The sequence below is a fragment of the Seriola aureovittata genome, chromosome 3 (genome assembly GCF_021018895.1).
Source record: "Seriola aureovittata isolate HTS-2021-v1 ecotype China chromosome 3, ASM2101889v1, whole genome shotgun sequence".
NCBI lineage: Eukaryota > Metazoa > Chordata > Actinopteri > Carangiformes > Carangidae > Seriola > Seriola aureovittata.
The window spans coordinates 28601149-28614816 of NC_079366.1; the positions used below are offsets into that span (position 1 = coordinate 28601149).

Sequence of the window (13668 nt, forward strand, 5' to 3'; positions counted from 1 at the left end):
GTGGTGATGAAACGTAGAGAAAGACCTGCTGATACAATGCCACGTGATTATGACCAATGAGGAACTAGGGCTGGAAATAAAGAAGAGCTAGAGACTGCAGGAGTAGAGAGAGAGATAAAGAGACAATGACACGACTACAGAGAAGAGAAAACGGTAAACTGCAAGGCAAGACTTAGAGCAGAGAGAGAGAGAAAGTTGAGAAGGACAAAGAAGAACAGGGGGAAAAGGGAAGCAAGAGAAGAGGAAAAAGAGAGTTTAAAGGCATAAAGGAGGAAGAAAAAAGACAGATTGAAGGCGAAACAGGGACAGTGAGTAAAAGGAAGACAGAAAGACAGCAACAGGAAGTGATGATTTCTGTACAGCAGGCTGAGAAAACAGGAGAGAAAGATCAGCATTTCCTGTTGTATCGGACGCACAAGGCTGGGAGACGAGGGTCTTTCTGTGGATGGTGGAATGTGTGTTTGTGTGTGTTTTGGGTCGTGGTGGTGGAGATGGTGAAGAGGAAGGTGGAGGGTAGGGAGGGTGGGTGGGTGGGGGGCACTTACGTGAAGGCGAAGGCCACCAGAGCACCACTAACCACTATAAAGTCCAGAATGTTCCACAAGTCGCGGAAGTAGGAGCCCTGGTGGAGAAACAAGCCCAGCACCACCATCTGAAAGACACGGAGCATGTTCAGTACGACACACACACACACACACACACACACACACACACACACACACACACACACACACACACACACACACACACTTATAATAACTCAAACACACACTCATACACAAGTCGGTGAACTTACAAAGGCAAAGACACAGCACAAATACACAAACTTAAGCACACACACGCACAAAAAAAAAAATATAACAACAGATCACTACAAAAAAAAGACACGCAAAATACACAATCATCATCATCAGCACTCAAACACACACTCACACGGGTGATACTTTGTTACCTTGATCAACATTTCAAACGTGAAGACGCCTGTGAAAACGTAGTCAAAATAGCGCAGCACCTGCAGAGCAACACAACACAGTGAGATGTAATTATCACGGCAGAGAGAGAGAGACAGAGAGAGAGAGAGAGAGAGAGAGAGAGAGAGAGAGAGAGAGATGGATCAATGAGAAACAGAGAGCAGCAGAGATTAACAGAGACAGAGACGAACAATCAGACACCAACCAGAGCCTAATCCTTATTCTAATCTTAATCCTGTTTTCAGTGGCTATTTTTAAACTGCCATTTTAGAATATCTAGCTATTTGTCACACCCTGTTTCCCTCTTCAGTGTCCTTTTTCAACATTTATTTAAGCTCTGATAAATATTAGTAAGTAAAACAATAATGGATTCATATTTCATTTTCTGATTCTCCTTTAAAAAAAATTTTCTGGGTAATATCCTTCTTCTCAGTATCTTCCACATCTTCACTTTAAATGTGATAATCCTGAATGTTTCCAAGTATAATGGTGTACAACAGAGCTGGTGCAAGATTAAACTAGAATTACTGCCTTGCAGTAGCTACAGGAACAAGTTACAGGAATCATGGTCACAATCTCTCCTTCCTGAGCTACAGCGTTGAATAATGATGTTTCTGCAGATCATTGTGATGTCACAGTGAAGTCGACCGTTTGGATATAAAGTGTCATCGCTTCATTTCATCCTTATGGACATGTGAGTCAAATTTGTGTCATAATTGGTGAATGAATTTGTGAGTTATGGCCAAAACCATGTTTTGTGAGGTCACAGTGACCTTTGACCTTTGAACCACCAAAATCTAAATCAGTTCATCCTTGAGTCGAAATGAATGTTTCTGACAAATCTACTGAGATATTGCTCCAGCCCTGACAGTCGCCGGCGCAGAGGCATAAGAAAACTGCCATTAACATTATCATTGATCCTGACCTCGTCTAATTTAAACGCTATGGTCAAGGCCTGATGCTCGGACAACATCTCTACCAGTTAAAGTCGGTCAACACACGGAACTATGCCTCACGTTGTTTCGTGGCGAGTCAGGCCAGACAGGGTCCTCTGCAGCGAGGGCGATGCTGCTCATGGCGATGACAGACAGGATGCTGAACTCAAAATACTTCAGAGTCAGGATGTAGTGACAGCACTTCCGAAACCTGGTGCAAAACATAGACGCATGCACATGTTGACACATAAGAAAAACCCACGAAAAACAAACCGTTTTTAACCGCTCATATTCTGTAACACAGATAAACACTTACGGGTTGGTGGTGGACATTATGAAACAGGAGCTGTATGGAGGCATGGGTTTGGGGCCGTCTTCATCTCCCCCCTCGTCCTCCTCCTCCTTCTTCTCCTCGCTCTTCTTCTGGTCGGTGTTGGCGTTCTTGTTCACTGAGCAAAACAAAGAAGGTAGAACAAAAAAAAAGGAAGAGGAACGGACAGAAGGAGGTCAGCTTCACCAGAGCCAGAAGACAGAAAACACATGAAACATCCACCAGCATTGCTTCAAGAGCAGAAGTGAATCACACTGGGTTTAGTGCGTCAGTGTTTACCAGTGAAGAAATGGTTTTAAATGACATTTACATGACAAACTTAATTTACTGTTCATAGGGAGTAACACTGCAAGAGAAGTGACATTATCTACACATCTAAGTTTATTCAAAACAAAATAAATAGTGTTTTTGGTTATTTATTTGATTAATAAATAGACGATGCCACGCTTTGATGTCATTAGTGACCAAAACTGAAATTACACCTCAGACTTACAAACAAATTTTAGGCTAAAATCTCCATTTGTGATGCTACATGACTCAAATCCCTCAATCCTGAATATAAATGGGCTTGTGTACAGCTAAATTCTCAACTTTCATAATAACAAGGTATTTATGATGACACCCATGTTGATCCCCCCGGGCGCTCACCTTGCAGAATGGCGTTGGTGGAGGGGTAGGGGTAGACAGGGGGCATGTCTATGGTTGTGTAATCGGGTTTGGCCATGCTGGTCAGGATCAGGCTGTCCATGCTGTGGAGCAGGGTGTGGGTGTCGGCGTCGCGGCAGTTCAGCAGGTTGTTGACGTGGTCCGGGTGGTCGGGATGATCTGGCGGGAGGGCGTAAGGGTGCTCGTGGGCGCTGGCCAGCTTGCTGTTGTTGCGGAAGTTGTCCAGGTCCTCGTTGTACTGCTGTATGGGTCGCGTGGTGGAGAGGCTGGGGCCGGTGCTGTGGTGCTCCCTGACGGAGGAGGAGGGCAGGAAGGACGAAGGACGGAGAGAAAGGAGGGATCGGGGGGAGAGAAGATGAAAAAAAGATGAAACACGGATGATGGAGAAGATCAGGTGATGGAGGGCGCATCTTATCAAAAACACCAGATGTAGCACCATATGTCACAAAATGTCTCCTGCACTGCACACGCCCTTAAACTATTCATCAGTGCACACAGATAGATATACAGGTTTTTACACTTTCCTCTCACCTGCCACAAACTGGGGAAATTAAAAATATGCTCTACGACTTGAACATTTCTGCTGTTTCTCGTCTACTTTGACAACATCTACAACGTCTCTCAGCAGGTCAGTCTGTGTCTTGCCTCTCTCTCTCTCTGTGTCTCTTGATCACCTGATCTAAGGGTAAACAGGAAGTCCCCTCAGAGGTCATTAGTGTAAGTGTCAGGTGGCTTCCTGTTTCTTAGACAAAGACAAACTTAACAGGTTATTAGTGCTTGTCAGGTTGTAATTTGAGTCTCACAAACGGAGAAAATAAACCCTTCCTTCACTCACTTTCTGGTGCGATGCCCTCTGCTCCTCTCCTGGTTGCCGTGGCGATGCCGTCTTGTCTTCCGTCCCTCCCCTTCCTCGCCTTTCTCGCCCTCTCCCTCCGTCCCCCTGGATCTGTGTCTCCTGCCCTCCTCCCCCTCCCTGGCTGCCCTGCGGTGCTGCCTGGACCTCCTGTGCTCATTGTTCCCCTCTCCCGCTTCACTCCGGTGGGGGGACGCGCTGCGGGCCTCCTTGCCTTCCCTGTTCCTGTGTCGGTGGCCCCGGTGGCTCCTGTGGCTGTGCCTCTCCTCCCCCTGCTGGGCCTCCACGCCGCCCTCCACGTTTCCCAGAGACGTGCAGCTGAATCCGCGCTGCACCCGGGTCTCGGCTGGCTGTCCCGCGTCCCCGCTGTCCGGCCCGATGGCTTTCTGATGGTGGTGGCGGTGGTGGTGGTAGTAGTGGGCGGCTCGGCGGTAGTGGTCGATGTCCTGGTGGCGGTACTCCTGGTCCAGAGGCAGCTCACCGGGTTGGGTCTTGTTGGTGTTGTTGTTGCGGTTGTCCTGTGGGTTGACAACCAGCGGCCGGTCCAAGTGGGTCTTCATGTCACCACGTCCTTTCCGTGGGTAGGACACCTGAGGGAGGGTGAGAGCGTAGCAGTGGGTGCTGTCACAATCTCACATATATCTCAGAGGGGTTTGGTCATCCAAATCACATGACACGCATCTTCCTGTTGAGCCCTAGTGGCATCTAGCCATGAAGAAACACTACGTCTTTATGTTCTCTGGTTTTGAGATATCCTGACCATCTCCATCGCCACGACGGCAGCTGAATTTCACAGACGGATATCTCAAAACTTGGGCAAAAAATAAATCCCCAAACATCTGTATGACTAGAGTAAGATGAGCAAGTGTTGCCACTTACCAGTTACCATGTTAGTCTTACAATTAAAAGAACTGTGATTCCTCTGCATCTTAAACATTTCTTTCATTAATTTGACTGATGGAAAATATTCCAATGCACCACTCCAGTAGAAATCAAATCATAAATTGAAAAAAGAATTATTGGAGGGATTAAATTGCTTCCGTTAAGCAGGAATATTTGAAGGAAGAAACATTAATGAACCCCAGAGTTTATTTTGGTTGTGCATTTGAAACTATGTTATCATACTGAATAACGGTTAAAGTGATAATCAAGTGTCAGTGAAAGCAACAGAAAAAGCAAAGTAAAGAAAAACATTTTGCTGCAGCAACAAAGGAAATAATTCTTATTTCCTCACTGACGTCCGTGCATGTTTGAAACTGTTGGGTTTTTAACAGTTTTCAAGAAGCAGATGTTTCATCACACCTGGGTTAATACAGCTCAGTTGTATACGTGTTTTTTTTAAGTTTCAGTAGCTGTTTGAACGTCAGCTGCAGTCCAGGTCAGGTAGTCTGCACCTGACTGACATCTCGCTTCACCCAGAATAAACCTGGAGTTTGCGGCACTTGCATAATCTCCCCGCCCTGTTCCCTCCCCTGAGCCACAGATATACACAGTTCAGCAAACAGTCCACCGTTTTGGATTCCGCATAAACAATTTAAAAGCAAAATTGTCATGAGTATTTTCAGAACAGTAAAATGGTGAAACAGCTCCAGCTGTGAAGATCCAGTCGACTCCTGATCGTCGTCTTTTTTTTTTTTTTTGCCCCGCTCCAGTTTTGAGTCCACTTCCCTCTTTGGGTACAGCTCTGGATTTCTCTGCATGCCCCACTTTATATCAGCATCACTCCCAAGCACGCAGCTTCAAGCCGTCCCATATAGCACCGGCTAGTGCAATAATAACACTCTTTCACAGGCTTAAAGGGACATTACACCCTGGAATCAAAAGATCTGTGAAATGCAGCATGACCCGCGCTGCACAGCGGCTCGGAGGCAGATCAGGCGCTTGCGTAAAGTCCAGTGCACACTGCATGCAGATGTGCCAAAATGTACTGTCATTAAAAAGTGACTTCACATCAGACTGATGGATGTGGACAGGTGCGGTCAGACATGTCCTGTAACCACACCCAACGGTGATGTCACAGTGGACTGACACACCCTGGGGTACACTTCTACATCACCGTGCATATGTGACGAGTTGCACCACAGGAGGTCAGCGAAAACAAAGATTTCCAGCTGATGTGAAATTACTTTTTTTGAATAGTTTCACATCTGCTGGGGAAGCAGAAAAATGTGGAACAAACAAACTGGTTACCTGCCACAGTCACAAAGAAACTTGTCACCATCAGTACCATTGATCTTACACTGTTCATGTAAACTTTCTGACTTTCCAAAAGACTTTACACCACGTTCATCTCTTCTTACACTGGGACAAGGATGAACATGATCTCAGGGTTTTTAAACCAACGTGTTTCAAACTTTTGGAAAACCAGAGAAATTATTTTTTATAACTTGGCATCGGCTCCAACTCACATTTGCCAAAGACATCACGTCCAATTTGTCTTTCAAAATGTTGGAACCTGGTCGTGATATTGTGGTGATATATATTTATGGGGCCGTATGTTTCGGGCATTTTCATATTTAATGCCAACTGAGCATCTTTTTTAATATAAAGCCTTTCCAATTGACATCCAGGAGTTGTTCAAAACAGAGGGGTGATAATGTCCCTTCAAGTGGTTAAAAGTAACCAATCACATCACTCTGCACACATTACAACATATATTCACCATATATATCAGGAGTAGACTGTATATATATGTGTATACGTGTGTCCTTTTTTAGGGGAAGGGCGGGGTCCTCACCTCCTCTCCCTCCCCTCCCACCTTCCAGTCGTCCTGCTCTAGCTCATTGTAGAGCGCCTCGCGGCTCGTCATCAGGTTCTGTCTGCGGATCTCGCTCGTTCTCTGCTCCCACACCGACTTGTTCCCCTTGATGTGGTTCTTCTGCTGCTCCTTACTGTTAGAGGAGGGTGGGGTGCGGGTGATTGGGTGGAGAAGAGGGGATTTGATTTGGGAGAGGAAAGGGGGAGATGGAGATGGAGATGTTGAAGATGGATAAAAAGAAGATATGGTGACGAATAGAAAGGTATATACAAGGGCAGAGTGGGTGATGAATAGACAGAAAAAGGGAGAGAAAGGAACGGAGAATGAATTTGTACCACTGGGAAATTAGCAGCGACAGTAGGTGGTAACAATGAACCCTTACAAAAGCAAGACAGAACTCCGGTACAAAGAAGAATAAAACAAAATGTGGTAATAAAACTAATGGCAATCTGCAACTTGCAATGTGAGGCCACGTAACATTAGGCAGAATCTGTGAATGAAGGAAGCGTGAACTGCGAACAATGTCAGCGCGGGACGAAGTGGCCGAGACGGAGAAGAGCAAAAAATGAAAAGACTTTGAACCACTGAACAATGAACTCCGCAGAGCTCCAGTCTCCCGAGCGCTGCAGAAAAACATGCAGCGTTTTTCACTGCGAATATGAATTACACTGTCCTCTAATTCATGGAGTGTGTGTGAGTGTGAGATAATGTTCTTTTAGTGGGATTCATCTTGAACTGCGCACTGCTTGTGTGGTCGTTTTGCTCTCTCTCTCTCTCTTTCTCCCTCTCTTCTACCTCTTTACCAGGTGGACTTGTCTCCCCAGATCTGCCCCTTTGTTTCCCAGCATGGTCCAGGGTGCTGGGTGTTTGTTGTTTCAGTTGATAATTTGATGTTTTGGGTTAGTTTTCATTAGCCAGGTTTAGGATGAGGAACATGGCACGGCCTCTCCATCCTTTTGTCCTTTTTGGCTCGGATCTCCATCCCTCTTTTGTTTCTTTCTTTAATATTTTTTAAGTGCATTTTATAATGTTCCTTCTTTCTTGGCATCTCTTGTCTCGGCGTCCTTTACATGCTCCAGTCCTCACTTGAGCCTGTGTACTTTTACTTATTCATAATGACTCGCCTTCATTCTCTCTGGATGTAGCGACTACTTGTGTCACAGAGTGAACCTGTCACTTTAAGAAAGTGTTGCATTTTGGGTTGTTTGTATGTTGCCGATGTTGCCAAATTTTAACCAATGGAGGCTTTACATTTTTTAAAACTTTTCCAGAGTCTACACAAGCACCTTTAATCACATGACATCACACTGGAGGAGAAACACTAATGGCACAACATGGAAGCAAACCCAGAAGTTTTCTTTTAGCGTATGACCGGCCCAGCAACTTTCATAGAGAGAGAATTAGAGAACTGTATTCAGTTCCTGTAATTAATCCAGGTTTCCTATCTGTCCATCCTCATGGCATCTGCTAGAGTTAGTCAGCCCTAAATGTGTCCAGTAAACCCAGTAAACCCAGTAAACACAGTAAACACAGTAAACACAGTAAGCCTATGGGTTTCCTGTTGGCTCAACCCAGAAATGGACAGAGTCTGTCAAGAGGCCAAGAGGAAAGACGACATCTCAAACTGTTTTAGAAGATGAGTCCAGAGAGGAAACGCCAACAGATCTTTCGCTTGTCCCAAAACCAACCAGTTCCAAGCTCTTGTCCAAACCATGTTGTTTTACCGGAGCTGTTCACCTGAAAAGCTTTAAAAAAATCACTTGACAGTTCAATCAGCTGGTTAATGGCGTCTTCTTTTTATTTATAAACACAAGACGTCAAATCCTGGCGCTGTGTAACATGTCGATTTATGCTTATGAGTAAATCTTCTGGGCTTAAAAACACTATTTAGATTCCATAACCTACAGACATGATACACGCCCCTGTTACAGTAAATGACTGACAAGTTAGCGTCTAATTGAGGAGCATCACTGTCGCACAAAAACCACCAGCTTCTAATCTAGCCGTCAAAGGCTCGGCTCGCCGCGGCGACTGAAGAGTCCGGTGACTTCTAAAGGAGGAGCAGGGGTTTTTTGTTTTTTTTGAGCTTGGTTTTGATGTGTCCTATTGTCAGTGTTTCTGCTGCCAGGAGCAGATTTTACAGACTGTCCGCCTCTCGCTCTTCCTCACTTCACAAAGCCCTGAATCTGTTCCTTTCACTCCCAGAACAATCGCTTAATCATGTTTTAGAGGACGGGAATGGGGAGAGAGCGATGGTGTGTGTGTGTGTGTGTGTTTGTGTGTGTGTGTGTGTGTGTGCGTGTGTGTGCATTACGTGTACATGAACGCCTGCCAATCATGAATGTTGGGATGCACAGATTGGAGAGGGAAACAGTGCTTTCTGTGTGTGTGCAATTTTACAAAAAGAGTGAGAGATTTCTGTCCAGAAGTGTGTGTGTGTGTGTGTGTGTGTGTGTGTGTGTACTTGTACCTCTATCTTTGTGAGGACCAGGTTGAGTTTTAGACCTTGGGAGTGATGATGTTTTGATACACCTTCACAGGGCTATTAAAGGGGTTTAGACTTGCATTATGTCACTGTGTGTGTGTGTGTGTGTGTGTGTGTGTGTGTGTGTACTCACGCAGCAATAGACAGGTTGGCTGCAGACAGCGGGCTGACTTCCGCCACCTCCTTAGCCTTCTGCATCGCTGTCTTCTGATTGGCTGCCTCCTCTTGTTCCTCCTCATCCTATTGGAGAAGACAAGTATCATCACACTCGCACATAATACAGTGAGAATAACAAAAACAGCAACCAAGAATAAATTCCAGATGTATGAAGTATGTTTAGTAATCCAACACTGCAGATTAAATTATGAGGAAGACATAATCATTGTTTGTTACTAAACGGCCACAGAGACATTTTACTCTTTACTAATTATTTCTTAGAATAAGGGGGAGAATGTGTTTTTTTCTGGTGTGATGCTGTACCTTGGTGAGCTCCTGGGCGTTGGCCAGATTGTCAACAGCGATGGCCAAGAAGACGTTAAGCAGAGTGTCTGTGGGGGCAGACGTTAAGGAGAGAGGACAACCAGACAAGAGGAATCTGACGGAGGTTTCTCAGCAGGACCAAATAAACGCAGAAGGGGAGGTATAGATTAGTTGCAGATGCGGGAAGGTAACAGGAAACAGACAGGAAAAAGGAATTATCTTATCACTATCACATTAGCATCTGTAAGTGTGGAGGCAGGATACAGTTGCCGAAGAGTGTGAGGACAATGAAGAAGATGGAGAAAACCATCCCTTTGTCGTTCACTCCTCCCTGGGACTCGATGCCGTCGTACATCACCATGTTCCAGTCCTCTCCCGTCAGGATCTGCAGGGCCGCCACAAACGTTACCAGGTTTATACGTAGGATTCATTTTAAGGGACAGGAAGTTCGTTCTTATTCATCCACAGATACAGAAACAAATGATTAGCAGAAGCATATTGTGGGTTGCCTTTGTCACCAGAGGACTGTGCCAATGTTAATAATTAAATTGATTTTGTTTTATAAACTTGAGAATTTTCAAAATAGACATAACAAATATATTCCCTAAATGCATGAAGCTTAAAATCTCAGACACGGCTGATTTAGAGACACCAGCCGTCGTTGCTGGTTTAAACGACGCAGGTCCTAGAGTTCACTTCAGGACGAATGTGTGTGTTGAACATCTCAAAAACTTTGTTGGTTAACCATGTGTGAACAGATGTCGGTCCTCACAGTGTGATTTAATACAAATGGCCATACAGGAAAGGAGACAGTCACTCAGAGACAACACGGCGACACAAATGGCTCTTAACAAAAGGCCGAGTACAGAGAACACGGAAAACACGGAGAGCGCAGTCTGAGCTGAACAAGTCGTCTGACAAACCGATGACACGACAACAATGGCCTTCATTAAATTTCACTCTCGAAAAGAAGAGCTTCAGCCGAGTGTATGTGAGTGTGCTTACAGACGTGTTGGGAGAATGCGGTAACTCGCTGGTGTCTATATTTGAAAAAGGACAAATCTTTCAGCTACAGGCGAATAAATCAAACGAACGTGTGAAGCTGAGGATGATCTTTGAAGACAGTTCAGCGGTGATGTTTGTCCTCATGTATGTGAGAGAGTCAGTCAGTCATTATAAAGGGTTGACGATATTAACAATAACAAAATCCTAACATCTGCTTTCTCATAGACACATCTGTAAATATTTTCTCTCTCACCTGAAACACTGTCATGATGGCCGCAGCAAACGTGTCAAAGTTAGTGGGCGGAGTCCCGGATTCAAAGTTGAATCTGAGAAGAAGAAAAGTCAAACAATCATATAGACACAAATTCAACTTTAACGCAGAGAACAGATCTTTTTTTTTTTTTGGTTCGTGTTGATACTGACTGTCCTCCGAACAGCTGCATCCCCAACAAGGCAAAGACCACGATGAAGAGGAAGAGGAGGAAGAGCAAACTGACGATGGACTTCATGGAGTTCAGCAGGGAAACCACCAGGTTTCGAAGAGGAGCCCAGTATCTGAGGAGGAGGAGACAAGAGAAAGAAAGGAGAAGAAGTGAAAGGTGGGCATGAAAGAGGGAGGGAATGGAGGAGGAGGAGAGGAGGGGAAGGAGAAGGGCTAGAAGAGACCCGGGGAATTAAACCTCCGAACTCTGGAGACAATGAATATAAGGACAGAACATAGAGGCTGATCCAATCATAAAATTAGATGTTGTGATCCTGTAACTATTAACTTTCTCCCGCATCATTCAGGATAATTTCACCCCGGTGCAGTTTGAAGTTTCAGAGAGTTTTGATCTACTTCAGAAACTTTCTTTACTCACTTTGTTTTCCCCAAACTTGTCGACACATTCCACACAGAGCAGAACTTATCGTTCAGCTCAGTGACTGAACCTTCAACCCCCCCCCCCCCCCCCCCCGGTGGCGATCACCCCAAATCACCAGGTATCCCCACTGAGAGAATAAATCCGTCCGGATGAACAGCGTCGTGACGAGCGGGAGAGTTACACACAAACAGATCGATGTTGCCAAACCCAATTAAAATCTCTCCTGAAGAGAGCGACAGACGAGTGTCGAGGAGCCAAAAACCTCACGACGGTTCAGATGTTACAACACTGAAGAGATTTTCAAATTAAAACACGAAAAAATCTCCACCTCAGTTTGTGATCCTCAGCGTCACGGTTGCCTCATTGGTGCATGAGTAAGCTGATGGAAATGTGATGTATATATATGTGTGTGTGTGTGTGTGTGTGAGAGAGAGAGAGAGTGAGAGTGAGAGTGACACTTTACTTGGTGACTTTGAAGATGCGGAGCAGTCGCAGAGCTCGTAACACGCTGATCCCAAAGGACGTGCCTGGTTTGATGGTGGCCCACACCACCTCGAAGATACTGCCCACAATTACCTGCACACACACACACACACACACACACACACACACACACACACACACACACACACACACAGTCATATCCTTGTGAGTACATCCAGGGTGTTTGCAGCAGTCTGACTTATTTTAATTTTACAATTGAAAACACTGATAACTCATTTACCTCTCTATTATAACAGTAAATAGGTTTCTGCCGTGGATGTGAAACCACGTGTTGATCCAGTTCAATACACTCCGACAACAATTTTACTATTTTAAGTGGCGGCCAGCATAATCTGGCGTATGTTCGTTATTTATCATTCATTTGCTGAAGTATTATGATCTGTTTAGTAACTCTTCATCACTGACAGATGTGTTTTCTACAGCAGCTCTGCTCTCAGGTTTGTTTCCAACGTTTGGCATTTGACAGAATTGTATTAAATCTGCATCCAGTTTACAGTTGGTTCATTGAATCAGAATGCTTTTAAAATCCTTACTGAGTCTATGTAAATTTAGCTTTCAACAACTTTAAGTAACAAACTCACACATTTTAGATAAATTACTATCAAATAATTAAGAGACTTGGTAAATGGTTTTATTAGATGAAAAGCTGATGAATTCCTCTGCTTCACATTTCCAATTCTCTACAAGTTTGACAGTAACTTAGTTCACATAAGCTTCTTTTTGTTTCTGATGAATAAATTAAATTCATTTAAATTAAACTAAAAATGAAAGAAATCATCAACACTTTTACAGCTGCACACTGACGCATTCAGAGGCTCCGGCCCCAACCTGCTGCCTGAACACAGCATCACGGGGAGTCACTTCGCCATGTTGCTGCATGTCAGCACAAAATATGGAGCAACCTGCCAGTGAGCCGCTGCAACAACGTCGACATGACAAATGAATGTAGTTATTGCACATTTAGTGCAAACGTGAAGCTGAAGCTGTTCTGCATCATCGTCTCAAACAAATCATCAAAACCTGAGAGTTATGAGCTGAAGTTGTTTAGTTGTTTCACTTAGTTACTCAGTGTGTGTGTGTGTGTGTGTGTGTGTGTGTGTGTGTGTGTGTGTGTGTGTGCGTGCGTGCACTCACCACACAGTCGAAGCAGTTGAATGAGGAGTGGAAGTAGGGCTGGATGCCCAGACCATACATCTTGATCAGCATCTCAGACATGAACAAACCGAGGAAGATAAACTCTGCATAGACTGGAGGGAGGAAGAGAGAGGGAGGAAAAGGAGGGAGGGAGGTGGGATTCGGAAAGGAGGAGACAGTGAGAAATGAAGACATCGGAGCAGAGGGGGGGGGTGAAAGAAAGTCGGGTCACAGAGAGGAAGAGAGAGAGAGAGAGCGAGGCGGAGAAGAACAAGATCAGATAAAAAAGACAGGGAAAGTGAGAGAGGAAAAACAAAAGAGGAGGAGGGGAAAAGAGAGATAGAGAGAGAGTCAAATGAGTGGAAGTTGATGGTGGTGCGAGCCCAGCGGTGTATGACAGTGTGGTGATGAATGGACTCCATCAGGAGCTACAGCTTCATATGCTAATGACACTGGACACCGGCCAGGGACAAACCAGCTGACTCCACCGAGGGCTTTGTGTGTGTGTGTGTGTGTGTGGTGTGTGTGTGTGTGTGTGTGTGTGTGTGTGTGTGTGCGTGTGTTAAAACTTGAATAAAGAATAAAATAATGTACCTGTCTTGCGAAGCCTTTCTGTGCTTATTTAGTAAACGACTATAATCGCACTGAACTCTCAGGGTTTCATTCGCAATCAAGGACGACAG

The 13668-nt window shown here is 44.8% G+C and overlaps 1 protein-coding gene across 11 annotated transcripts in view; it reads right to left on the bottom strand.

The window, feature by feature from the left end:
* cacna1ab (calcium channel, voltage-dependent, P/Q type, alpha 1A subunit, b) overlaps positions 1-13668 on the bottom strand; it is a 127596-nt gene that overhangs the window by 55042 nt on the left and 58886 nt on the right. For all 11 annotated transcript variants that reach the window (XM_056371579.1, XM_056371575.1, XM_056371577.1 and 8 more), the window contains exons 12-25: positions 12986-13098; positions 11811-11923; positions 10908-11039; positions 10738-10810; positions 9744-9864; positions 9480-9547; positions 9133-9239; positions 6494-6647; positions 3739-4346; positions 2886-3193; positions 2223-2355; positions 1988-2117; positions 953-1012; positions 546-652 (exon numbers count right to left, since the gene is read on the bottom strand). In XM_056371579.1, coding sequence (XP_056227554.1) covers positions 546-652; positions 953-1012; positions 1988-2117; positions 2223-2355; positions 2886-3193; positions 3739-4346; positions 6494-6647; positions 9133-9239; positions 9480-9547; positions 9744-9864; positions 10738-10810; positions 10908-11039; positions 11811-11923; positions 12986-13098 — 2227 coding nt within the window. The remainder of the gene's footprint in view (positions 1-545; positions 653-952; positions 1013-1987; positions 2118-2222; positions 2356-2885; positions 3194-3738; positions 4347-6493; positions 6648-9132; positions 9240-9479; positions 9548-9743; positions 9865-10737; positions 10811-10907; positions 11040-11810; positions 11924-12985; positions 13099-13668) is intronic.